This window comes from Centruroides sculpturatus, unplaced genomic scaffold (assembly GCF_000671375.1).
Source record: "Centruroides sculpturatus isolate CEXI.00-Female unplaced genomic scaffold, Cexi_2.0 scaffold277, whole genome shotgun sequence".
Taxonomy (NCBI): domain Eukaryota; kingdom Metazoa; phylum Arthropoda; class Arachnida; order Scorpiones; family Buthidae; genus Centruroides; species Centruroides sculpturatus.
Genome location: NW_019392628.1, coordinates 423,544 through 449,827, shown reverse-complemented (window position 1 = coordinate 449,827; position 26,284 = coordinate 423,544). Strand labels below are relative to the sequence as shown.

The 26,284-nt window shown below is 27.9% G+C and overlaps 1 protein-coding gene across 1 annotated transcript in view; it reads right to left on the bottom strand.

Annotated features, from left to right (window-relative positions):
• Positions 1-409: 409 nt before the first annotated feature.
• Positions 410-26,284, bottom strand: part of LOC111617796 (multiple PDZ domain protein-like) — a 144,864-nt gene continuing 118,989 nt past the window's right edge. Inside the window, exons 16-19 of the mRNA XM_023359099.1 lie at positions 22,799-23,023; positions 14,827-14,943; positions 14,639-14,745; positions 410-2,277 (exon numbers count right to left, since the gene is read on the bottom strand). Coding sequence (XP_023214867.1) covers positions 2,007-2,277; positions 14,639-14,745; positions 14,827-14,943; positions 22,799-23,023 — 720 coding nt within the window. The 3' untranslated portion in view covers positions 410-2,006. The remainder of the gene's footprint in view (positions 2,278-14,638; positions 14,746-14,826; positions 14,944-22,798; positions 23,024-26,284) is intronic.

Below are 26,284 nucleotides of genomic sequence, written 5' to 3'. Positions count from 1 at the left end.
TATAATTTTTTTATTGTCAAGAAATTTTAAATCACTGTTTAAAAAAAGTGTCCAAGTTAGTGGGAGTTTACTGAATTTTGATTAATATTTTATAGCAATTGTGAAAATAAAATTAGTTCCCATTTTAAATAAAATAATCATTTTCTAAATAAAATAATAAACTATTATAAATATCTGATCTAAAATATTCAATTCACTTAGTAACTTATAATTATAATTCAGAAAATTGACAAATAAATGTATTGGAAGGAATAATTATTAGTACAACCTTAGCTTTATTTTTAATTGATTTAAATAAAATTTACAAATGTTTAAATTGTATTATTTCAAATGATTTATATTATTAAAAAATAAAAATAGAAAGCACCAAATGAATTTATCCTATAAAACTATAAAATTTTGATTCATAATATTTGCTTTGTTATATTCAATTTAAAAGAATTTCCAAATTCTTGTTTAAATTCTTGTCAGAAATATTAATTTTCAATAAAATGAAAATATCTTTGTGCACCATTAATACTGTATTTATGTTACCTCCTTGAAACTATCCACCTTAATCTTGAGATTAAAATATAAGTCTGTCTATAACAACGAACAAGTTTTCAACAGCATGAAATATGAGTTTTAACAGCTTGCAAGTATTCTAACAAATATGCTAAAAATTATTAAAAAATGTCTGTAATAATAATTAAGAATTAATGTTGCTTTGGCTTGATTATATTGTTGATGTCGCAGAACGCACATCCAAAAAAATTACCGAGTATAACTTTTACATAATTTGATCATACATGACGATTAAATGCTTTAATTTGTAATAAAGATGATTGAATTTCGATAAATAAATTGAACGATTATATAAATTATTTTGTTTCCATACAAAAATTCCATATTTCCTAATAGAAAAATTTGCCAAATATTAAATGCAAATATGACATCAGATATTATATAATCATCATTTTCTTTAATAAATATGCTTTCTTGTTCTTTAATTTGACTGTTTTGCATTTTGATCAAAATTAAAACTTAATAAAATATTTTCTATTTTTAATAACATCTTATTAATGATCTAAAGAAGAGATATTAAATCTTATTTCGTAATGTGAAAATATTTTGTAATTTTTATTCTATTTAATGGCACTTACAGTATATATCTATATGCGTATATTTTTAGAAACAGTTTATATTCTATTTTAATTCTATAATTTAGTTTATACTCAATAAATTAATGATATTAGAAAATCATACTTTAGCGTAATTTTTTGATAAATTAAATATTTTCTAAATTCTATGAAGATCTGAGTATACTTTTATAACCTGTTTCAATTAAAACATTAAATTATTACTTGCATCCTCATTAAAAATATTTATATTATGCAACATAATGCTTTCTGGACTATGGAAGCACTACTATTTTAAGCTCTTATCAAACTTAATCTGCATTCTATATTATATATGCTTTCTATATTTTTTACATAAAGAATGGAAGAAGTAAAAATTCCATTTATCTTTTCATGTAATGAATACATAAAATATCTAAAGCACTGTACTTCTATACTTGTGTCGTTTCAAAATGTTAATTGTTAAAATTTAAATATAAATATAACAATTATACAACATAAAACTGGAAATGCAGGGACCTTTAATCACCATTCTTTAACTAATTATTGCTGCACTCAAATCTTTATTATAAAGCTGCTATGCATTGGAGGAGTTTTTCTCTGTTTGGCCCCAATCTTATAAATTGGTTTACCTACAAATCTGATGATATATTATGAATTTGTGCTATTTTTTTAGAAATATTAAATAATTTTTTTGAAAATAATGAATTCATCTGCCACAATTATTGGTCCGTTGTTTTATCATACAGTTGGCACTATGGTGCAGCTTTCATTATTAGTTTTATATATCATTATGATGTTTAGAGATTTATTAATCTTAAACTGGAATGTAATTTGATAATGAATGGATCAATACTCATCACTTGTTTGAAAAGGCATTTTTTTTTTCTACTTTAACACAGTTAATATGACTGTTCCTTTGGCGTTTTTCAAAATGTCTACCGCTTCTTCGTGTGTCATTCCTTGCAAACTCTGATTGTTAACGGCCACAATTTGATCGCCCTGTTGTAAACTACCTTCTTCTGCAGCAGCACCTTTCTCAAAAACGTTTTTTATGTATATTGGAAGATTACCATGAGGACTGTTAAAACCGCCAACAATGCTGAATCCTAGACCTTCCGGTCCACGTTGCAACGTAATATTTTTGCACTGAACGGGCCTACAGAAATATAAAATATAATAATATAAATTTATTGTAAGTAACATTAAATTTTACAGTAAAATGTATTTGGCAAAAATTTAAAAAAATACAACAGTCATATTATTATCTAAACTATGTGTTATTTCAGAAAGTAAATATGGAAAAATTATTAATTTTAAATTTATTATATACTGTGTACATTTATAAAAATATTTTCTCTAAAGTTTTTTATATTAAAATACATTTGATAAATTATTCTCTTTTTATTTAAAATGTGTAATTTTGAATATTGGTGATATGACAACAAATAGCTCTAAACTTACTAAAGAAGCATAATGAGTATTTATTGTATTTAGTTAAAAAACATCTTATAAGTTATTTACAGTATAAATATGAATTACATTAATTACAACTAAATCTTATTTAACAAAAATCCTTGATTTAACAAGTAGTAAATTTTAATATGCTGATATCATAAGTGCAAGGTTCAAGTTAATAAATCTTTAAAAAATTTTACAATTATTGTATTTTTATTTCCATGTAGCAAAACAAAAAAACTTTGAGCCACTCTCTGAAATTTGCCAGAAACGTCTTATTATTATTATGCTATATGATCTTATTAATGAAAGTAGCATTCAAGTATTATTAACAATAGATTATTAACAAATATATTAAATATCCAACTATATTGACAATAGTTGGATATTTGTTATTGCTGCTAATAAACTGAACAAACTGAATAATAAATTAGTCAAACGGTTGATATGGTGTTGTTTGTCAGATTATTCATTATTACATTAAAATATAAAAAGCACTGCATACATTTTTTTATAGCTCAAGAATCTAAAAATTTTCCATATAAATTAATGAAAACCAAATCAATTTGCTAAGTTAGATCTGTATTTATAAATGGTAGTGCAACTAATAATCAATAATAATGATTATGTGAAGTTGAATGAAAAAATAATTCAAAAACATGTTTAAGAATTTGAATTATAAGGAATACAATATTACATAAGTTGTATTTTAATTATAAGCAGTTACAAAAATAATGGATGATATCTTGATACAGAATTTTCCAGCCAAAAGATGAATTTATTGTTTAATAACAAAAACAAAGACACTGAGTTTAGTGTTACATGCGTTTTTTTATCGCTAGCACTTTCAACGAACTTATTGTCGAATTTATTATTATCAATATTGACTGAGATGACATTATTTTCTTAATTATATTAAGAATATTCACTATTGATGTTAAAAAGTAATAAATGATTATGTACCATTAATTTATATTTTATACAGTTTAAAATTATATATATTTTTTGATAAGAAAAAATTTAAAATAATTCATTTTATTTTATTAATTAATATAAATGCACAAATCAAATACAGTAGAAGTTTGTTAGTCCCTTTGAAAGATAATAGTTGATAATCCAGAATTGTCCAACATTAATTCAGCATGCTAGTATTCTGTGAATTGGAATTTGTTTGGACACATGATGCACTAAAGACCCATTATACAAAGAAAGCATGGAGCTATGAGCAATTACAAATCACAGACATGTTTGAAAGGGTCCAAAAATAAACTTTTTCAGGGCACCATTTTGCAAAGGCAGAAGAAAACATTGAGAACCTGATCCCAGGAGATGAAGCAGTTCTATAAAATGTTGACTCAAGAACAGCTAGGAGAACTTCAAATTCTTATGCAATATAATTCAGTAACCTATACATAGTCTACAACGTTGTACTGCGTGCTGAATGAACATTGCTTCATTAGAACTAGCACACTTGTTTTGTGTTCAGTGAAATGTAAGAATGATGTATTTTTCCCACAGGCTATGTGAGAACAGTGAATCTAAAAACAGGTTTCGCATATTCAGAGCATTTGTAGATATTGTGAATTGCATGTTCATTAATATTTTTGCAAGTTTTTCATTCAATCTTCACACAGTATAGTTATGCACTATGTCATTTTCAACTGATTAAAGAGCATGAGTAAACAAATCAGAAGCATACAGCATTGTGCACTGGTACAAAATGTAAAGCAATATTTGCAATGTTCATACTGTATATATTTTATCAAATTATATAAAAATACAAAAGATCTAGTTCTGTAGGTACAGGATTTACAAACTTCTACTGTAAATGAATTATAACTATAAAAAACATAATATATTTAAATATATCAGAAACATTTTAATTACAAACTGATTATTGTTTTTCACATTAGGAAATATTTTGGTCTTAAAATATTAATTAAACATTCAAGCAACAGTTTAGAAAAATATTGAGTTCTTTTTTGAAAAAAGAACTCAATGTAAAGAAATAAAACTGGTAGACCTACTCTCAACTTTAGAAAAATATAAAATATGTTTATAAATATGAATATTTTTATTATTAATATCCAACATTAATCATCATCATCATGTACTATTTTAGTATTTACTTTCCTATTTGTTTGATTAATTTGGCTTTCAAAAGTTTTTTAAACAGTTAATCATAATAGTCTATGATTTGTTAAGAATTACAACTATGAGGAAATTAGTAGGAAAAATAAACAGATCAGTTAAATTTCTTCATTTTCATAAAATCTGTACAGCAATAATTTTAAATAAAGGTTAAAATATAAAATAACAATATAAAACAATTTCTAAAAATGAGCAATTTAAAAAAGAGACTTCATGCAACAAGAATGGATACTGAAATGCAGGAATCTATAATTTATTATAACTGAAACATTTTTTTAACTTTCTAGTCTATAATCAGTTGTTTTCTAAACAATATATCTTGAAAGGAATGTTTCTCATTAAAACTGATAAAAATATTACATTTTAGGAATTTGTAAAAAAGAATAAGACAACAACATTTCAATATCAAATAAACTAAAAATTAATGAAACTAATCCTGAATTGTTAGTTTATTCATTGAATATTGAGTATTGAATATTGAGTATTGAATACACGTATACAATGTTAATAGTGTATTGGATACAATGAAAATATCTTTAAAATGATTAAAATTATACAAAAGGAAAAAAATTAATTAAATACAGAAAAAATACTAATAATTTTAAACTTGTTAACAACAAAATTTAAGAGAGTACGAAAACAGATACATTTAATTAATTCAGAAATAGTGGATGTTTATTGCTCACCTTTTACTTCATTTTCCTATGTAAGTTGCATGTCAAAAATATCATATATAAATTTGTGCTAAAGAATAAATAATGTTATCCACATAAACACATATAGTGAAACTTAATATTTAAAACAGATAGCCCTTATTTTAAAGCATGGATAATTTCTACATTCAAGAATCTGCTATAAATTATATATTATTCATTGTAATTAGATATGCATACTGTTTAAAAATTTATATGTTAGATTGAACAAATTCAGTATCTGAAATTTTTTTTTTTTTTTGCAAATTTAAAAACATTAAGAATTAAATAAAAAAGTTTGGTAGAATCATGATCACATTTTATATAAAACATAATATTTGGACTGCACTGTGTAATTAAAAAAAATAAATGAATAAATAACAGAAAATTATTGTATGAAATAAAAACTAGTTTAGAGATTATCAATTTCAGTTTTTATTAATTATTAACTTTGTAATGAATTAATATGTGACATTTCTGATATTAGATAATTCCAACAAATAACATTATTCTTATCTATTGTAAGTTCTGTGACTAATATCATTATATCATTATTTAATGTATTTTATTTTTACTTAGTTAATCTTGTTTTCCAAGTGATTTATTTATCCTACACATATTCTATCAATACTTATTAAATTCTTAATATTGTCTTCACTGTTTTTGAAAAATAGTTTTAATCTTTTACATTATCCATAATGCAATAAATGTTTATCCTTTGTTGCAAACCTATCTTATTTTTCATTTTTTAAATTTTTATTTGAGTTTTTCATTATTATTTGTATTAATCATGGATTTTAGAGAGAAGCCTTTGATATATTCTACTGTCCTTTCTATTTGTTGTTATTAAACTTCCTCCTATGTCAAACTGCAATAAACATTTTACAACATTACCTTTTGAATTTAAAATAAGTATATAATGATAAAATACCATATTTACTTGAATAATCTGTGCACCTTTTCAAAACACTTATGAAAAAAGTTGGGGAGATTGATTTATTTGAAACATGTTTAGTGACATAACTGGAGAAGCTCAGAGTGCTTCCAGTTACTAATTGGTTTGCTTAATAAAACAGTCATCTAAAGTAGATAGTTATAAGCAATATTACAAAATGTTTTTGAGCAACAAATTTTATTAAAATGAAGATAGATAAAGTAAGTTAAATATTCAACTGAGACTGACAGTAAATTATACCTATGTTATCTCTTACAAGTTTAAGCTACTGGTCAATTAGCAGATTTTCACCTTTGGAACAACAATATAAAAAAGTTTTATTTTCATTTAATTAGTAAACTGATTCATTATAAAATATATTATTATAATTTGCAGCAAAGGTATCTTTATTGGATATATAAACATTGTAATAAATTTTTTTTTTTTATATGTACTTTTTCGTTTACATATAGATATCCCTAATGTTAGTGTTTTTTATTTACTTTAATAGGATAATTTTCAATTACTTTATGCTTAATGTTTTAAAATAATTAGTAATTATTAATAAAAAGAAGAGAGAAATTTTACAATAAATTTATAAAAAAGACTGATTAAAACAAAAAAAATTAATGTGTCAGGAAATTTAACTAAAAGCTTTGTAATCTTGCCAAAAATATTACTTACTGATTTTTTATAATTAATTTTTCTTTATATTTTGATTTTTTTATCAATACATAAGAGAATTTAAAAAATAATATTGGTCAATAATTTATTCTTATGTATTTTTATTTTTATATAAAAAATTATTTAATGTTTTAAGAATTATTACTCAAAGATTATTAATTAAATATGATTTAACACTAGAATAGCCAAATGTTCAATTTGACTGCTAATAAATTTTGCAGATATGCCATGTTCATAATTTTTGCAGTATGAGTTTGAAACTTTTTGACTTTTCTTCATTCAAATATATTGACACATTCATATTCATGCACACACGCATGCAGTAAATATACCCTCACTGACAAAACGATATACATCAAGATGAAGATGATACACTAATAAAGCATTGAAATGAAATGCTTTATTAGTGTGAAAGTAATGACAATGGTAATAAGTGATTACAATATCATAGCAAAGGAACAATTTTTATGGAATAATGATACAATTTTAAAAAACTTTTAGCACTCTGTAGGATTTCTTGTTCTTATATTCAACAATACAGTTAAATATAAGGCATACAGACACCATATGCTATCCTATGACAGATTTGTCCACAGAAGTTGCAACTGTTGCCCCAGATCTCTTAGTCATAGAAAACCAAGGAAATGTGGTAATGTGATGGGAGACATTCCTGGAAAACTCTAGCTGTGTGTGGCCAAGCATTATCTTACTGGAAAATGGCTGTTTATATCATGCCATAAAAGGCAACACAAGGGTGCAGGATTTCCTGAACATACCAGTGTGCCATCAACATCATTTGCATCACTTCTGGAGGTAACTGTCATATGAGATGGCTCCCCAAACCAGCATACCAGCAGTGATTGCAATGTACCACTCAACAGTAAAAATGGAAGTGAAGAGCTCACCAGTGGTCTTCCACACTATAGCAGGATGGCTATCCATTCAAACAGAACTGGGATCTGTTGCTAAAGATAATACAATGTCAATTCATAGCAACCATGCTTCTCTGTCATGGCACCACTGAAAATAAAGATGATGTTGGAGTGCTAATAGCAGAATACATAGTGATTGTACTGTTCATTAATATTTGCCTCTGTGCTAGTCACCTGCCAATTGTATGGAAAATTACAGAATCCTGTAGCAAGATAGACAAAGATACTGTTAAAGCTGTTTGCTTGTGTCATGATCAGACAATTGTCTCTTCTTGTAGTCTGTATGGGTATCCAGAGCCTATCTACCATATATGTATGCCCTTATGTATCCATTGCACCAACATCTCAGTCAGGTCAGAACAGACCAGATGGTGAGTAACTTAGCAAAATGGAATCCCACTGTCCTCAGCTAGATGATATAGCCTTTCTCAAACTCTGTAAGGTGTTTTATATCTTTGACAGAATCATATAGGCATGCATGGTATTTGAAGACCTCCAAACAATAGTGTGAGAATCTGAATTTGAAATTCATTTATTTTTATAAAATTATAAAATTTGATGTAATATTTTGTCACTAAAATTGCACACTTTTACAAATTTTGAGGGAAATTAAGGAAAACAAGAAAATACAGTATCCTTTCCCACCAGTTTACTTCCTTTAGAAAAGTTTATCACATCCTATAACTAAATTTTGACCTAACTTCATCTTGGTCAGATGACAAAGAGTTCTGCTCCTAATTGGAGAATTTTTTTCTGTATAAAAGGGTTATACATGCCAAATTCTGGGTGGATTAATCAATTCCAATTATCTGTCAACACATAATTTTGTGCCTGGTCTCCCCCTGGATTCTCAACTTCTGCCTATACAAGTTTAATACTTAAGTATCATAGAAGTATATTATTAAATATTATGGTAAACTCTCTCTCAATATAACTTAATATAGTTATAGTTAGAGGTTAATTACCTCTATATTATTATATTGTATTCAGTTGTATTCTTAATTTTATTTGTTTATTAAATATATATATATATATATATATACTTGTTAAGTTGGAAGTAAATTGCCATATTAGTTATTAGTTAAATATCAGACTTCCTATCAAACTTCCTCACAATCTCCCCACTTGTAGTATTTATAGCCTTCCTCTTAAAATTTTATTATAATCTTAATAGTGTGAGTTAGGGTGCAAATATATTACCTTATGTGATGTCAGTCCTGACTAGACTAAGATTTCACTATCTTTACTCTTAAATTTTCTATTACAAGCCATCCATTGACTAAGTTAACCCTGGGCTAGTGCAGTGGGGTGTTTCGCCACCCCCAACGTTTTAAAAGTTGCACTATTCATAGATTTCGCAAGAAATATTTGTGTCCTCTTCAGTAGCTTCATGATTTTATGTATAGAGCATGCTCAGAAATTACTACGATGCTGCAGAAATTCCAGTAAGAGAAAAACAAGAGTTTTCAGTGGGGTGTCCTAACACCCCACAGTATTAATTACGTTTTTTTTTAAATTTTACAAATATTTATTTAGTTTTTTTTATTTTAAAAATAACTATAATGTGACCACATTTATTATTTATAATATAGATATAATAATCAATGTGAATAAAAATAATTTAAGTTTATTTTAATTCAAAATGGCTGACTTTCATAAACACATTGAGAAAATACCAAACATAGCAAGTTGCTTGTCATTTGCACTGAGTGCCAAAGTACAATGTCAGCTATTGAATCAGAGTGACAAAAATGCTTAAAAAACAATTTAGATTTTTACTATTGGTTTAATAATAAGATCTAATGTAATGAGTTTTGATAAATGTTGTTTTTTATTTTCGTGGATTTATGTACTAATATAATATGTAATCATACCTGAATATAATCATATGTATAATGACACATGCCTTTACCAAATAAATGAGTAAATCTTTATGAATTTTTACTTACATGGTTTATAGACCCAAAAAAATGTTGGGGTGGACAAACGCCCCACTGCACTAATGCCGAAAAAAAACTCAGTGCACTAACGCAGGGTTAAGTGGTACATAGAATAATTTTATACCCCTGGTTTCTCACAACAGGTATAATGAAAATTCTGCACACAGTGAGCCTTTATGTAGGATACTAAAATAGCAATTTTAAGACACTCTGGTGGTAGCTTTACCTAGCAACCAGAACAGTAATAGTTTACATACCTAGCTGAAATAGATATCTGCTGAATTTTGCAGTAATCACACAATTCTATCTGAGTGCATAACTTTTCTGTCAATGAATATATATATATATATGAATAAAGAAGAGTAAATAAATAAATATATATATGTTACCGCTAAAGTTTGAAAGTCGTTAATGTGTACACTACCTAGCTAATTTGCAGATTAACTAGGGTGATCTGTTAAAGTTGCTAAAATTGTTCTATTTCTCAAATTACCTAGGAAATGTGCAGATTATCTAGGTCAGGGGTGTCCAACCTTTTAGTTTCTTTGGGCTGCATTGGAAGAAGTCAAGGAGTTTTGGGCCAAAAGTATATATTATATATACTTGTGGCCCAATATACAAGTATACTAAAGGATTAACACATCTAGATTATAATAATAAGTATTAAATCTTTATAACGAAAAAGGATATTTTAAAAAATTACTTCTACAGACACTTTCAATTTTACTTAGAAATAGACAAATTCATTTACTATAAAAAAGACAAACGAAAATTTATTTGAAAAACACAAATATTTGTTTTATTTGGGTCTCTAATTAATAAAAAGCGACGAAACACCATTTTAAAGTGCATTTTTATTCAACTAATATAATTATAAATAATATGTAACCCAAAAAGTAGTCAAAGCGCCAAATGATATTTTTTACGTCAAACAAAAAAAAAGTAGCCACATTTGGTGCAATGTAGCCAAATCTTGCAACGTTGGAAGAAATACTAAATAAAGCTGGAGTTGTGACTCAAAGGATTATAGACCAAATGCGGGGAAAGGAGAGAAAAGACAAAAGATGAAAAAGTGAGAAAGGTTGGAAAATTAAGGGTTCATATTTGCTTAACAGAAGATCTATTTAACCTTTCTCACTACTACATCTTTTGTCCTTTCTCACCTTTCCCTCTTTTCCCAAATTTGGGTATATAATCCTTTGAGTCACAACTCCAGCTTTATTTAGTAATCCTTCCTCATTCACACATCTCCAAGTATTTGAAAATATTTCCTTTCCACTGAAAAATAAAATATGAATAAAGGTTTACAACTTTGTGAAACTTCTTTTTTGAGTTTATGCCGTTGAAATAAATAAATAATAAAAAAATTAAAACATTTGTCAGTTTTGTTTACACGTTTATTGGGCCGCATTGGAACTTGCCTTGGGCCACATGCAGCCCGCGGGCTGGACACCCCTGATCTAGGTAATCTGCAAATTATCTACTAGACACTCGGTAAAGTGAAAATAAGATCTTTGCTGGAACAACAGCAACGTTTCTGTATGCTTAAATTAACATATTATTCTTTATTTAATTTTCGATATCTAAAGAATCAAGTTAATACAATCAAATAATCAACAAATTAGGTGATAGAATCAATCATCAACCAATTAAAAAACATACAAAACATCAAACGGTTTAAAATAATAATACAATTACGGGAATTATTATATAGATAACCACCTATGAAATTTTGGGACTGAGTATCTATCCGAACTGAGGGGACCGATACGACTTCAACGATACCCTACTTTTGGACCGGAGACGAAAAATAATAAAGTTATCATACTTTTTCTGGTGATTTCATGATATAATTGTGCAGTTAATGTTACCTATGGTGAGTAAAATAGCGGCTCGTCTCTGATTCCAGCAAAGAGAAGAAAGGAAACAGTGGGGACACACATTCAAACCTAACCTAACCTATTCTAATAATTTGGTTGGTAATAATTATGGTAATTTATTAGAATAGGTTAGGTTAGGTTAGAACGTGCGTCCCCACTGTTTCCTTTCTTCTGTTTGCTGGAATCAGAGATGAGCTGCCATTTTACTCACCATAGGTAACATTATCCAACTGAATTGTGCTTACTTACTAGTGCAGTCTAAAGATTGGTGACACTTTGAATTTCATAGCAATTGGTTTTTGCAACAAGCACACCTATTTGTGGTACATTTATTTGTGGCAAAGATCTTATTTTCACTTTACTGAGTGCCTAGTAGGTAATGTGCGGATTACCTAGATCAGGGGTGTCCAACCTTTTTGTTTCTCTGGGCCGCATTGGAAGAAGTCAAAGAGTTTTGGGCCACAACTATATATAATAGGCCTATAGGGGAGACCGGGGCAAGATCGGCATGTTAAGCTTTACTTAAATTTTGTGTAATAAATACTGCTGTAAATTGAAAAAAAAAGCTTTGCATATTGTCTATTGGAATGTTTTCTTACTATATAACTGGTTAAAATCAGTTTGAAAATAAAAATAATTAAAATAATTACAACTTTACAAGAAGAGAGAAATTGNTGGAGTTGTGAATCAAAGGATTATAGACCCAAGTGCGGGGGAAAAGAGGCAAAGACAAAAGATAAAGAAGTGAAAAAGGTTGAAAATTTACAGGTCCATATTTGCTTAACAGAAAATCTATTTAACGTTTCTCACTACAACATCTTTTGTCCTTTCTCATCTTTCCCTCCTTTTCCCAAATTTGGGTCTATAATCTATTGAGTCACAACTCCAGCTTTATTTAGTAATCCTTCCGCATTCACACATCTCCAAGTATTTGAAAATATTTTCTTTCCACTCAAAAATAAAATATGAATAAAGGTTTACGGCTTTGTGAAACTTTTCTTTGAGTTTATGCCATTGAAATAAATAAATAATAATAAATTAAAACATTTGTCGGTTTTGTTTACACGTTTATTGGGCCGCATTGGAACTTGCCTTGGGCCGCAGGTTGGACACCCCTGACCTAGATACTCTGCACATTATCTAGGTAATTTGAGAAATGGAACAATTTTCACAACTTTAACGGATCACCCTAGTTAATCTGCAGATTAGCTAGGTAATGTACACATTAATGACTTTCGAACTTTAGCAGTAACATATATATATGCACTCACAACATGCACTTCTGTGAATGTTGTAAAAATTTCAGTATGTCCAGCTATTGATATGTGCTGACATGTTTGTGCATATTTTCCTGTTACAGTTCAATCTGTAACAATCACTTATAAAAACCTTATTCTAGCAATTATTGGTAAAGATTGAAAACTTGGAGATAGGTAATGCATGCCATACTATATATTCAAAGTAGTAAAAAAAAAGTGTTTCTAGCTTTGAACAATCTGCATCCAAATGATGAAACATGCAAAGGAAACAAAAAACTTCCTGAAGATATATAATTTTACAATACTACAAAATTTGGCGCACATATTGTAAATCAAAGGTGAATAAATATTCCATGAGAGCTACATCCCAAGAATGACAATAAATGTATTTTACAACATATTTGATGATATTCGGATGCAAATAGTCCTGGGTCATCCCATACAGATGTTACCAACAGAAAATCTTTTGACTAGTGCTCAGTAATGCATTAGACCAGTGATCTCCAAACTTTTTTGATTGTGTACACCTAAGATGAAAATAATTATAAGTTGTAACCCCCTCTATGTTTATGGAATAAATTACTCATATTTTTTGTGTCAGAAAAATTTGCTAAATTTCCACTATAAATACATAATTCCTGCTAAATTTCCTGCTACCCTATTTGAATTTTTTTCTGTGTATGATCACAAGTGATCATGTGCCTACTTCTTCGGGACGATGACTATAAGATTAGACAGACAGCAGACAGGACAAACATGTAGTATTTTGAAGGGAAACTTGGCGCACCCTACTTTGGAGACCACTCATTAGACAACTCAGATAATGGCCTAGGGGAAACTGGTTCAGAAGAGCAGCAAAAACCAAAACTTAAAACAGTTACATATACAGAGCTTATTTTATTTTTATACTAACTTCAATTTCATAGAAATGTTATACTTATCAGATATTGGTTAACAAATAAATATGTATTTATTTATATTTATCTTTCTGCTCTTTTAAAGAACATATATAGCAAGGGTAGTAAAAAAAAAACTGTAGCTGTTCCAACTCTAACAAAAGTATGGTCATTCTAGTGTTAATAATGAAAAGCAAAGTTATTCACACATAAGAAAAAATGTATTACAAAGTTAAACGATAAGATTGTTATATGATAATTTGAATTAAAAATTTGACTAAAAAATTTAAATATCATATAACTCAGGAGCCAGGTTGTTGATTAATTTGGAAAATGTTTTCTAAATGAACATAATAGAAAGACCATAATTGAGACACTGTTTATTGATTAAAAAATATTTTGATAAAGTAATTTATGTAATAAGGATACTATTTTTTATTCCTTTTTTCAGACTTACGATATTACTATTTTACTCCTGATTTTTATTTTAGAAATTATTTAACTTCATCAATTAATTTAAAAGTTTAAAATATTTACACTAAATTATCAATTAAATTTAATTTTATACTTCTGATAAATTTACCATATATACCATCAATATTTACAGCTTCATTTATTCCAAGTGATTTTAAAAAGAAATTTATAAAAAAAATAATAAAAATTATAACAACATATATATAAACTTGATATTTACATTTCAGTATTATCATCTAATTGTGGACTTGAAAGACTGCTTGAAGTACTTCTTCTTGATCCTGCTTTTAACCTACCAATTTTCATATTTATCTTTCCCATTGTTGTCTAAAAAAAATTTATATTTTAAACATTAAAAGCCATTTGAATATTTGATTATTATATGTATAATTGAAACATCATTGTTACCTTCAAAATGGCAGCAGCATGTTCTTGTGTAGAATTTTTTAAATCATGTAAATTTACTTCTAAAATCTGATCTCCTTGCATAAGTTGACCATTAGCTTCAGCTATACCTCCTTTAACCTTCAAATAAAAAAAATATGTAAAATATTTAATATATTGTTTTTTCATTAAGCATTTAAATTTTATCATTATATTCATTATAAATTATAATGAATATAAATGAATATAAATCTTCATTATAAATTATATATTTAATAAAGTTTGAGATTTTATGATTTAAAAATATAAATATCAAAATCTATATTATAATGAGCAATTATTTATTGTGACATTGTCATAATGCTGGACTGCAATTTTTAATCATACTTTTAATTCACTTAACTTAAAATATAATGCTCTCTCTCTAAAATTAGTAGTGACTTGCCTCTTTACATCATACTTTTCCTTTAACAATACAATCATGCTGGTTATCTATCTAACACAGGCATGGCCAACATATGGCCCATGATCAATATTTCAATATTAGGTACTTAAGTCCATATAGCTCGATGAAAAATTCTGACGTCTAAAAAAAAAAAAGGTCAACAACTCACTGGGTATTTAGAGTTAACCCTCCATTACAAATCTTGTAAGTGCAGTGAAGAATGTTGATAAAGCATGATAATGTGAAAAATGTATCTGTAATCTCTATCTACAATTCAGTCTCTACGGGGTGACACCACAATGAGATCTCGCACCACCTCAAAATCTTCCTAGGGCAGCTTCAGGTTCGGCCTGTCAAAAAAGTTTTCTTTCCAATTCGGCCCAGGGCAAAAACTGTTGGCCACCCCTGATCTAACACCTTTCAGGAGAAAAGTTTTGAATTAAAATAACGTGACTTCCAGTTTGCATTGGAAGTTCCTATATAGTTAATTGGGGTCTCATGCCCCTAATATTTCTATATCTGGTCTTTTCTTCCATCTATCTAACTCTGTTCTCAAGATTAAGGAAAGACAGACAGAAGGACAGATGACAGTGGGAATTTATAGGTATACGATTTTTTCAAATTGCAGCCCAATTAATAAATTTTGATAAAATAATTCAAAATTCACTAATCATTAAAATTTCCAATAAATGGGAACTTGAATGTCTGTACAGTGAGGTATGCCACAATGAACAGTTTTTATCAAGAAAATCAAAATGTTACAACAAATATGACCAACATAACATGTGCCCATGCATGATGTGTCAAGATTTTCCTGTCTTGTTAGAACATTAGTCATTGTTTTCATTTTAGTTTCTAATATTCAAATATCTGTTTATTTGCATCTTTAGTAATAAAAATATATTTTAAGCCAAATGATTGCCAAATTGTATCAGGTTATATTATCACTACTATTATTAAGCAAATGTTAAGTAATTTCACACTAGAGGCAGTTGTTAGGTGCCATCTCTTGCTAAATTTAATTATTATTACAGTAGAGCATTGATTATCCGACTCAATTGGAACTGGGGTTGTCGGATAACTGAAAAATCAGATAACTGAAAAGAATGAAAAAAATACATTATTAGTATAGTATATTAGTATATGCCATGTAATTAGTATATCACTATTAACCTACTTCACATTGAATTTTCATCGATGTTAAGCCTAACAAAATTTTTTTTAAAATAATAATCATTGCTATTGTATCATTAAAAATTATATTTAAATTATTTTATTGCTCACAAAACAAACCACCACTCATAATTAGAAAATTAAGTCTCGTTTAAATACTGGAATCCCTTTCATGGTCAAGCTAGTGTTGCCAGCTAAAACACCAAAAATGTAACAAAAATAATATTAAACTAGCCAAATACTGTAGTGACACATCACTAACGGACATTTGAATTTGCCGACTAGAACGCAATCAGTTAACTGATGTGACGGTTGATCGGGAGTCGGATAATCGATGCTCTACTGCAGTGGTTCCCAATAAGTTTTTCCTACGTACCACTTCAAGAAAGAGCTAAAACTCTTGTACCCCTTATAGCAGAAATCCATATTAATCCATACTAATATTATAAATTTGAAGGCAATTCTGTCTGTCTGTTACCTTTTCACGTCTAAACCGCTAAACAGGTTTTAATAAAATTTTCACAGAGATAGCTTACATGTTGCAGATGGACATAGGCTACATTTTACTGCGAGAACATATCTTACTCCCACGAGAAAATTCGATATAATGCGGGCAAAACTGTGGGTAGACAGCTAGTAATAAATATAATGAGTTTTCTTTTTACATTTATTACCTTTAAAATACAATTCTAATAATAATGAAAACAACATAAGGTTATTTAATTTTAATGTGACAAATGTGCACGATTTTCTTTGCACAACTTTGTAAAATCTGGTTGCTTTTTGGTCAGCTTCAGTCTCGAGTCATCTTCGAGTTGAAGTCAGTGACGATGTTTAGTTTTCATGTTTGTCATGGCCGAAAATCCGCTCTCGCAGAGGTATGTTGTGCAAAATGGTAGTAAACATTTTATTGCCGCTTCGCTGACATCATAAATTCTAACCCAATTTAGAAGCGAAATGTCGCAACTGATTATTAAACTCAGTGAAGTCTCATTATACTCTGCAAGAAGTCACGTTGTCACGCGCAAGAAATAACAGCGACAAAAATTTTCAAAATTAATTTCGTGAAAACAAATTGTGTTAATTGTACAATTTTTGTTTCTTGCGTAAGAATTTCATTTAGTTATTGTCACAAATGCATTTTTTGATGAAATTTCGAGAATATTTTTAGTTATAAATAAAACAATTTGTGCATTCCACATCATGTTGTAAATTGCCGAATTTTTGATGGTCCACCCATTATTTTTTTGATTGCTCCATCTCATGCATTTAAATTTTAAATCGACCGAGTTTAGATTGCCGCGCGTACCCCTTCATGCAATTTTGCGTACCCCCCCAGGGGTACGCGTACCACTAATTGGGAACCACTGCTCTACTGTATTTAAATTAATTTTAATAATTAATTTAGAAGGTTCTGGAAGAAAAGAATCAGCTCAAAGCAGGACTGATTCTTTTCTTCCAGACTTGCTGTGCAGTCGTGTTTCCAGTTATGCTATCCAGACCTTCATCCAATCTTCACTTCCAGAACTTATATAATCATACTCAATTACTTATGGCATGAAGTAACTGTGTATGGTTACTTCATGTAAACTATTTTGATTTGTTCCTGAACAATATTTTGTATTTATTATAAGATTTATAAGATAAGAAAATAGTAACAGTAATAATGAAGAAGGTAAGATAATAAAAATGCTTATAGGGTTAACAACTTTTCCTAAAACTCTATTTAAATCATAGTGAAAATAAAAATATTTTCTCAAACTTAATCAAATTTAGAAAATAATGCTAAATTTGATGTGCTTATTTAAATCAAACACTTCTTGTGCTTAATTAAATAAAATTTTTGTTATAATTAAATAATGACAAACCCTTTATGTTATTGAATAAAGTTGTTTGTTTCATAATCGAAATATTGATGTTACCTAGGTAACAAATATGATCAGTTAGTATCGGGTCATCAATATAATCCCTCGATCCTACCACATATATGCAAATTGTGTTAATCAAACATAGTGGTATAGGTACCTTGGTACTTGACCGAACAGTCACCACTCACTAGAACAAATTTTTGGTTAATAACAAATATTTTTATTTGAATTTTGTCATCAGTAAAAAAATTTTCTGTGATAAAAATGAGTAACTAATTTAAAAATAAAATGAGAGCTTAGAGTTGCCAACCTTTATCACACAAAATTATACTGGATTCAGTTTGTTTTTCCCACTTAATGCCTGTGAAATACAATCATCATATTTGTGACATACTAAGATTTATTGCAAATTTACAAATTGTTGTTACTTGTCTATTTTTAACAATTTCTTCTTGAAATTTCTCTTCATCAAAAGCTTTTGGGTGCCTTGTATGCTTTGTATCTTTTAGTTCAAAATTTTCCAAACAAAATTTCAAAACCATATTTGACATGTCTAACATTTAGGATCATCTTCCCCATACACTATGAATATTTTTGATTGTTTGTATAGTGTTATATCCTTTACAAAACTTAAAAAGCATGCATAATAAGCCTGATATTCATTTTAACTGCAGACATTTCAATTTGATTTTATGCAAACCAAATGTAAAATTTTAAAATAAGCTTGTAAACAAATAATACAATATCACATTAGCAGTAACTAATCAAACATCCTTACTACACCCGATAAGTTTAAAGCTATACATAAACCAAAGCCAAATATTACTGGGCTATAAATGGCTATAATACTAATAATTTAATAGACAATTTGGCATTAGAGTTAGGTGTTATCTCTTGATAAATTTAATAATTATAAATTAATTAAATAATTTAAATAATAATTTTAGAATTACTGGAAGAAAAGAATGGCCCAAAGTGGGATCCGAACCCACAACTCCTGCTTACCATGCAGATGCATTGCCAATTACTGTACCCGGACCTTCAGTCTGATCTCCTCTTCCATGCAGATGGCAACACATCTGCCCGGTAAGCAGGAGTTGTGGGTTCGAGTCCCACTTTGGGCCGATTCTTTTCTTCCAGTAATTCTAAAATTAATATTTAAATTATTTAATTAATTTATAATTATTAAATTTATCAAGAGATAACACCTAATGCATAATTCTAATACCAAATTGTCTATTAAATTATTACTATTATAGCCCGTTTCTAGCCCAATAATATTCGGCTTTGGTTGATGGATTAGCAGTAACATCTTAAATTTCACAACTGTCATAATTAAACTATATATCTATATTGGAAATCACTCTCAGCATGAAAATAGCATATTCATTCACCAACTCCTTATCTGTGGATAAAAACATATCTATGCTAAGTACAGACAGCTGTTAAGGTAGTGTTAATAAAAATTCTGTCACATATATGAAAGGATTGTCACAATTAATTTCTCACATTAACCAAATCATGCATTAAGAAAGGGATATAGTATATTGCAACTAACCACCCACAACCAAACCAATACTAGCAACTATGTAATTAATAAATAAAAAAATATTTACTAATGCTTTCGTCCATTTAAAATAGACATCATCAGATACATAACACAGAACAAAACAGCTACATTAAAATCAAATGTGTTATACAAAAAGTTTACACGTTCAAATTAATTTTTTGTGTTATGTGCCTGATGATTTATATTTTAGATGGACAAAAACATTAGTCATTAGTAAATACAGTAGAGTGTCGATTATCCGAAAGTCAATCATCCAAAAGAATTCCAGTCGGCAAATTTAAATTTTCGCCAGTGCTGTAGTGCTGCAATCAAATATTTTACGTTTTTGATACTAAATTAACTTCTGAAGTATAATTTTTTATTGTTTTTATATTTTTCAATATATTTATTTTGTTCGTACAAAATAAAAAAAATAATTTTTAACGATACAATAGTCTTTGTTAGGCTGAACATCGACGAAAATTCAACGCAAAGTGACACGCAACGGAGAAAAATTTGAACATGGGATAGGTTAATATATTTTTCCGTACATAATCGGTTATCCGAATCATTGATCTTCTGAACAACCCCAGTCCCCAATTGATTCGGATAATCGATGCTCTACTGTATTTCTTTATTTATTAATTACATAGTTGTTGGTATTGGTTTGATTTTGTGTGTTTATTCTATCCCAGTTTTGGAGATTTATTGCAACTAACCATTATCATTTATGAATTATACATTTTGTATTATATGGCTTATAAAGAATCTAGTTGGATCTGTACCATATATGTTGAATTTTATATCAACTTAGAGAATAAAAGGAATATTGAAAATTAATGTGTAGTTTAAAATAAAATTGTTGTCAGTGTTTTAATCCTTACATAACATATATTTTCTTTTATAAATTATCTGGTGTACTTAATTCTAAAGTTCTATTAATAATTGCCATAAAAATATTTTCTAAACAAAATCAATTCTCTAAATGGTATATTTTCAATGCTTAATATAGTTGATGAATATTTCATATACATAATCAACTATAATTATAAATTTGTCTATTTTAGTTTTTCAAAAGAAATTATCATCTATTATTATTGGGTTGCAATTTTAAAAAATTGTAGACCTATAAAATATCAATCATCTGTCTGTCCTTCCTTAATCTCTGTGATAGATGAAAGTCTATCTAACACAGTTAGATATGGAAAGCTTAGGAGCAGGACGACATGATTAACTATATACAAACTTCCAGTCTAGACCAGAAGTCACATGAATTCAGTTCAAAAATTTTCCCCTAAATGGCATTACATAGATGACTGACATGGCTCTGTTGTTGTCAGGAAAAGTAATGATATACAGAGAAAAGACACTACAAATTTGCGATGGAGAACATATATTTTGAATTGAATAAATTAAAAATATGATGAAAAATTGTAGTCTGGCATTGAGACAATATCAAAATAAATAATCGCTTATTATAATTACAATAAATATGTATAAAAAAACTATGTTTTTATTTTGTTATATTTGTTAGGCACTTTTGCTACGCTCCTAACTTTTAATTTATTAATTAAATTGTAATAATAATAATAACAGTAATTTCTGCTTACAATTTAAAATAAGTAACATCAATGCAAATTCTGTGATACATTGCCTCTCAACAATGATATAAATTACAGATTTTAAAAAATAATTACAAAATAATTAATAAATCTGCATTACATATAACAATACTTTCATCACAAAACTTTTTTCTGAATGGTTATATGTAATATATATGAAAAAAATTTTTTTCTACATTCAGTAGATAATGAGAGTGAAATTTTTTATGACTGATTATTGTGGCTATTTTATTCAAATTTCTCATTCAACAGTCACTTTTAACATTATATTTTGGTATATTTATACTAGCTTTGTATCATATTAAAAATTATTATGATAAATATAATTTAATAGTAAACAGGAATTGAGTTTTAGTTTAGTTCCTCATATAAAATTGTGTAAGCCCGCAAATTTTTAAGATTTCATAATTAATGTTAATCGTAAGGTTTTGAAATGTAAACATCCCCTGAAAAAAATGAAGAATTAGATTGCAGGTCACCGGTCATATCAACACATCAGTGGAAAAGTTGACAGTTAGCTGCCAAGAATGCATCATCATCGTCAACAATGGATGATCACGTGACCCCTTTCCCATGTCAATTGTATAAAAGCGAGAGCTACCAGAAGCTCGAGAGTATGCACTCAGAAGTTATATATATTATACATTAGAGCTAATTATTAGCAGACTGCAAACTCTCTCAACTGAATTAGGCATAGCTATCATAGGGTAGCTCCGTTGGAATTGTTATACTTTGTAACCGCATTTAGCCGCTTTTAATTGTATATAACCTGTATTTATCTAACTATATGGAGCCTCTTGTATCTTATAGTTAATCACATAATAAATCTTTTGTTATCTTGTTAAACCTGCCAATCTGTCTTTCTTGGCACATGGACACCTTTTAATCTCCCCACTTGTTTTTGCCCTCCTATCACCATCTGACGACACCAAGGTTGGATTTTAACAATCTGTTCCGATTAAGTGGTTAATAGGGCATCCCCTATAACCCCTGGCTTATCTTACAATTGGTTTTTACTATTTAAAATATAACTTTTTAATAAAAGAAAAAATTTAAACGTTCCGTTTTAAAATATTGATAAAAATTTCTTGTATGCATTTATTTGTCTTTATAGTAATATAAAATTAAACTTTACAAATTTGTCTTAATAATTTTTTGTGGTTTTTAGATCAAGTTGCATTTTGTTGTAGCTTTCCAGTTTTTTTCTAATGTGCATACACATATATTGACTAGTCTAATTACTTTTTCTTGAATAATATAAAATATTATTAAAGTTCAATTATTCAATTAAAAATTTAGTATGTTAATTATTATTCTATATATAAAGTAAAATATTTACCACTTCAGAAATGAATACTCCTGGACCATTTTTCCTACCAACAATACTCAAACCTAGACCACGGCCAGATTTTTTATGAAGTTCAACTTCTAAAATATCATATAAATCATCTTCATGATTTAGTCCTGCCTCTCGATACACCACCATCCGTACAACTGGTGGAGTTTGACGCAGTGCAGTAATAGCTTGATCATGTTTTGCAGTTCTTAAGTCTTCTCCATTTACCTGAAATATATGAATTACTTTTTACAATTTACATGTATAATACAACAAATATATAAATATATGCAACAGATTTCTGTTTTACAACTGCTACATTTTACATGGTCATAATAGATAATTTATATTTTTAATGATTATTTGGATACAATATAATAGTTTAAAGTGTATTTCCAAAAATAAAACCTCAATTTATAACACTTAGTCAATAAAAGATTAGATTGCAAGAATGAGGTTTACTATATATTATACAATCTATCACAATCATATTTATATGAAATTATTTATGAAATATACAAGCAACATAATTAACTTTCACATATTGTATCCATTTGCAATATAATCTAATTAAAACCTTCTTAAATTATTCAAACAGAAAAAATTTAATCAACCAAAATATAATGAAAACTTTATTATTTTTACAGGAATTGCAATAACTGCATAATTGTACAATTAAAGAAAATGTTAAAAATCATAAAGTATACAAGAAACTTTTCTCTTTCCAGAAAATATATAAACAGAGAAAGAAATGTTTTTTTCTGGTTTATAGACCTATTTCTTTTTTGGAATGCAGAAATACAAATTCAAATTAATTTTTCAAATAAATGAAATATTTTTAAAATAGTTACTTTACATCTATGTATTAATACTTGTGTCTTAAATTAACAATTAAATAACTAGTACATATTGGTGCTAAAGATAGATTCATCAACAAAAGAATCAAAGAGCATCAATATAGCATTGAAAAGAATAAGCCTGCCTGTTATGTCTTTAACCTTATACACAAGGGAACAGGGATGATGTCCAAACTTGACAAAACACAATTAATTAAACTGAACTTCAACAAAATACACGAGAGCTCTGGAAATTCTAGAAATTTTCAAAGCTACATTTAAAAAGAACTGTATTAATCATACAGATTGCGAGTCATTGGCAGCCTGACAGTCGTTTTATGACCACCCATACCTGAGGTAAAAAATAACAATTTAATGTTATTTTCATAAAAACTAGTTATTTTATTATTAATTTAAGACACAATACATGTGTCTTAATACATATATGTATTAATACATATATGTAAAGTAACATCTTTTAAAATTTTTTTCATATATTTGAAAAATTAATTTGAATTTGTAATTTAACATGCCAAAACAGAATTTTTATTTAGAATGTTAGTGAAACAGATGTAGGCCTATAAATCAGACCAAAAACATTTGTTTCTGTGTTATATATTTTCTGAAAAGAGAAAAGTTTCTTGTATACTTTCTGTCAAAGAGTTCCAGTTTTAGTGTTTGTTTTGGTAATGTTAAAAATCATTAACAATACATTAAAACAGGGGTGGCCAACCTTTTCAGAAATAATATGTTCTGCCGGGCCACGCACCTAATTTTTTTTTTATTTTTAAATTAAAGTAAACAAGCAAGCGTGCTACAGCTTCAACCACATCGTCGCTTCCTAGTAGGTGAGATCATGGTCAGACACTTGCCTGGTTTAACATAAAAAAACACAAAAATTAGGTATATTTATTTTTTGAAGATAATAAAACATAACCGAGAATCAAACATATTTATTAGACAATTTAAAAATATTTAAAAGTGAGACATCTGACTTTGTTTTACAGAACTAAGTGCATCAAAATTGATTTCCACTGATGTTGTCGCTACACACAAACAGTTTTCCAAATGAACATCAGTAATTTGATCTCACTTGTGATTTGCGACTAAAAAGCTGTTCATATGCATAAGTGTTTCCACATAGCAAACCATCGACAGAGCATGTTTGTAAAACGCAGGATATTCATCCTTGTCCAAATATGTTTCATAGAACTCTTCCAAACCAAACATTTCAAGTAAGTAAACCCTGAAATTTCTCCAACATTTCAGAGTTTACTTACTTATAGAATTGATATGGTAGACAGGCTACTTTGTTAAAGTAGTTTGAACTGTAATTATAAATATGTTAAATATGTATTTTAACGTCTATTGCAAAATCTCTCCAGATGCATTGGTGGTGATAAAACAAAACTACAGAATAACATGGAACTTTGTCAAGCTGGACTGAAAGACTGAAATGCTATCGGGCTCATACTTATGAGTATGAGCCCGATAGCATTGTGAGCTTCCCAAAAACGCTGAAGACCACAGAACATATATAGCTGAAGTTGAAGTCTCATATTAAATTTTATCAACACCTAGCGTTGGACAAAAAACTAAGTAACCTTGAGTGTCAAATAGCAGGATATTTGAAATAGCTAAAAATCTATGAATTTTTCCAAAAATGAGAGATATTTCAAATTTCTCTCAGCTATAATTTAAAAATACATGATACTAATAACTCATGACGTAATGTTCTTTTGGTGGTATGTACAATAAAGTTAACATTTATGTTCATTTGACCTAGCTCCGCAGGCCGCATGCGGCCCGCGGAGCTAGGTCAAATTTGGAACTAGGTCAAAAACAATGGGCCTTGTGTTGGTCATCCTTGCATTAAAAGAAGCTTTATTTTTTATATATTATATGTTGAGGAGAATATTAGATTATTTTATAAATTTATATATTTTATAATCAAGAAATTATACAATTGTATAATTTTTCAATTTCTTAATATCAGTAATAAAACAAGCTTACAGTTTTCTTTATTTTTAAGAAACTTGTCAGTATATTCAAGAAAATAGAATAGATATTCAAATAATATTATTAGGTAATGATTAACAATAGAGATTTCACTTTACATTTTAATTAGTAATAAAAATGTTAAAGTTGTGATAGTAAGGAAAACAAAGAAAATTCAATGATGATAATATGTTTACTTCTGAAAATTTGAAATTAATTAAATAGTTAAGACAAAAGAAATATCCCTAATATGTAGAAGAGAGCAATGATGCTTCTTATGTTTATTTATTCTAAGAAACTAAAAACACTAGTCAAATTTTAATTGTCTCTCAACAAAAGTAAATTACAAATAAAAAATATAACTACAAAAAAACTAATAAATTTGCATTATGTATAACAATATTTTTATCACAAAACCTTTCTCTGAATGGTCTATAATCTGTTTTCAGTTTTATTAAATAATTATAATATTAATTAATTTATAAAACCAAAACTGCACTATAACAATTATTTTTAATTTATAACTAGATATGAAATACAGTTGACCCCCCTATAACGTACGTTCCTATAACGAGAATTCCTATAACGTAGCGAAAAAATTGTAGAAACTTTCGTATAAAATACCTCCTATAACGTCGTTTCGCGACAAGATTGA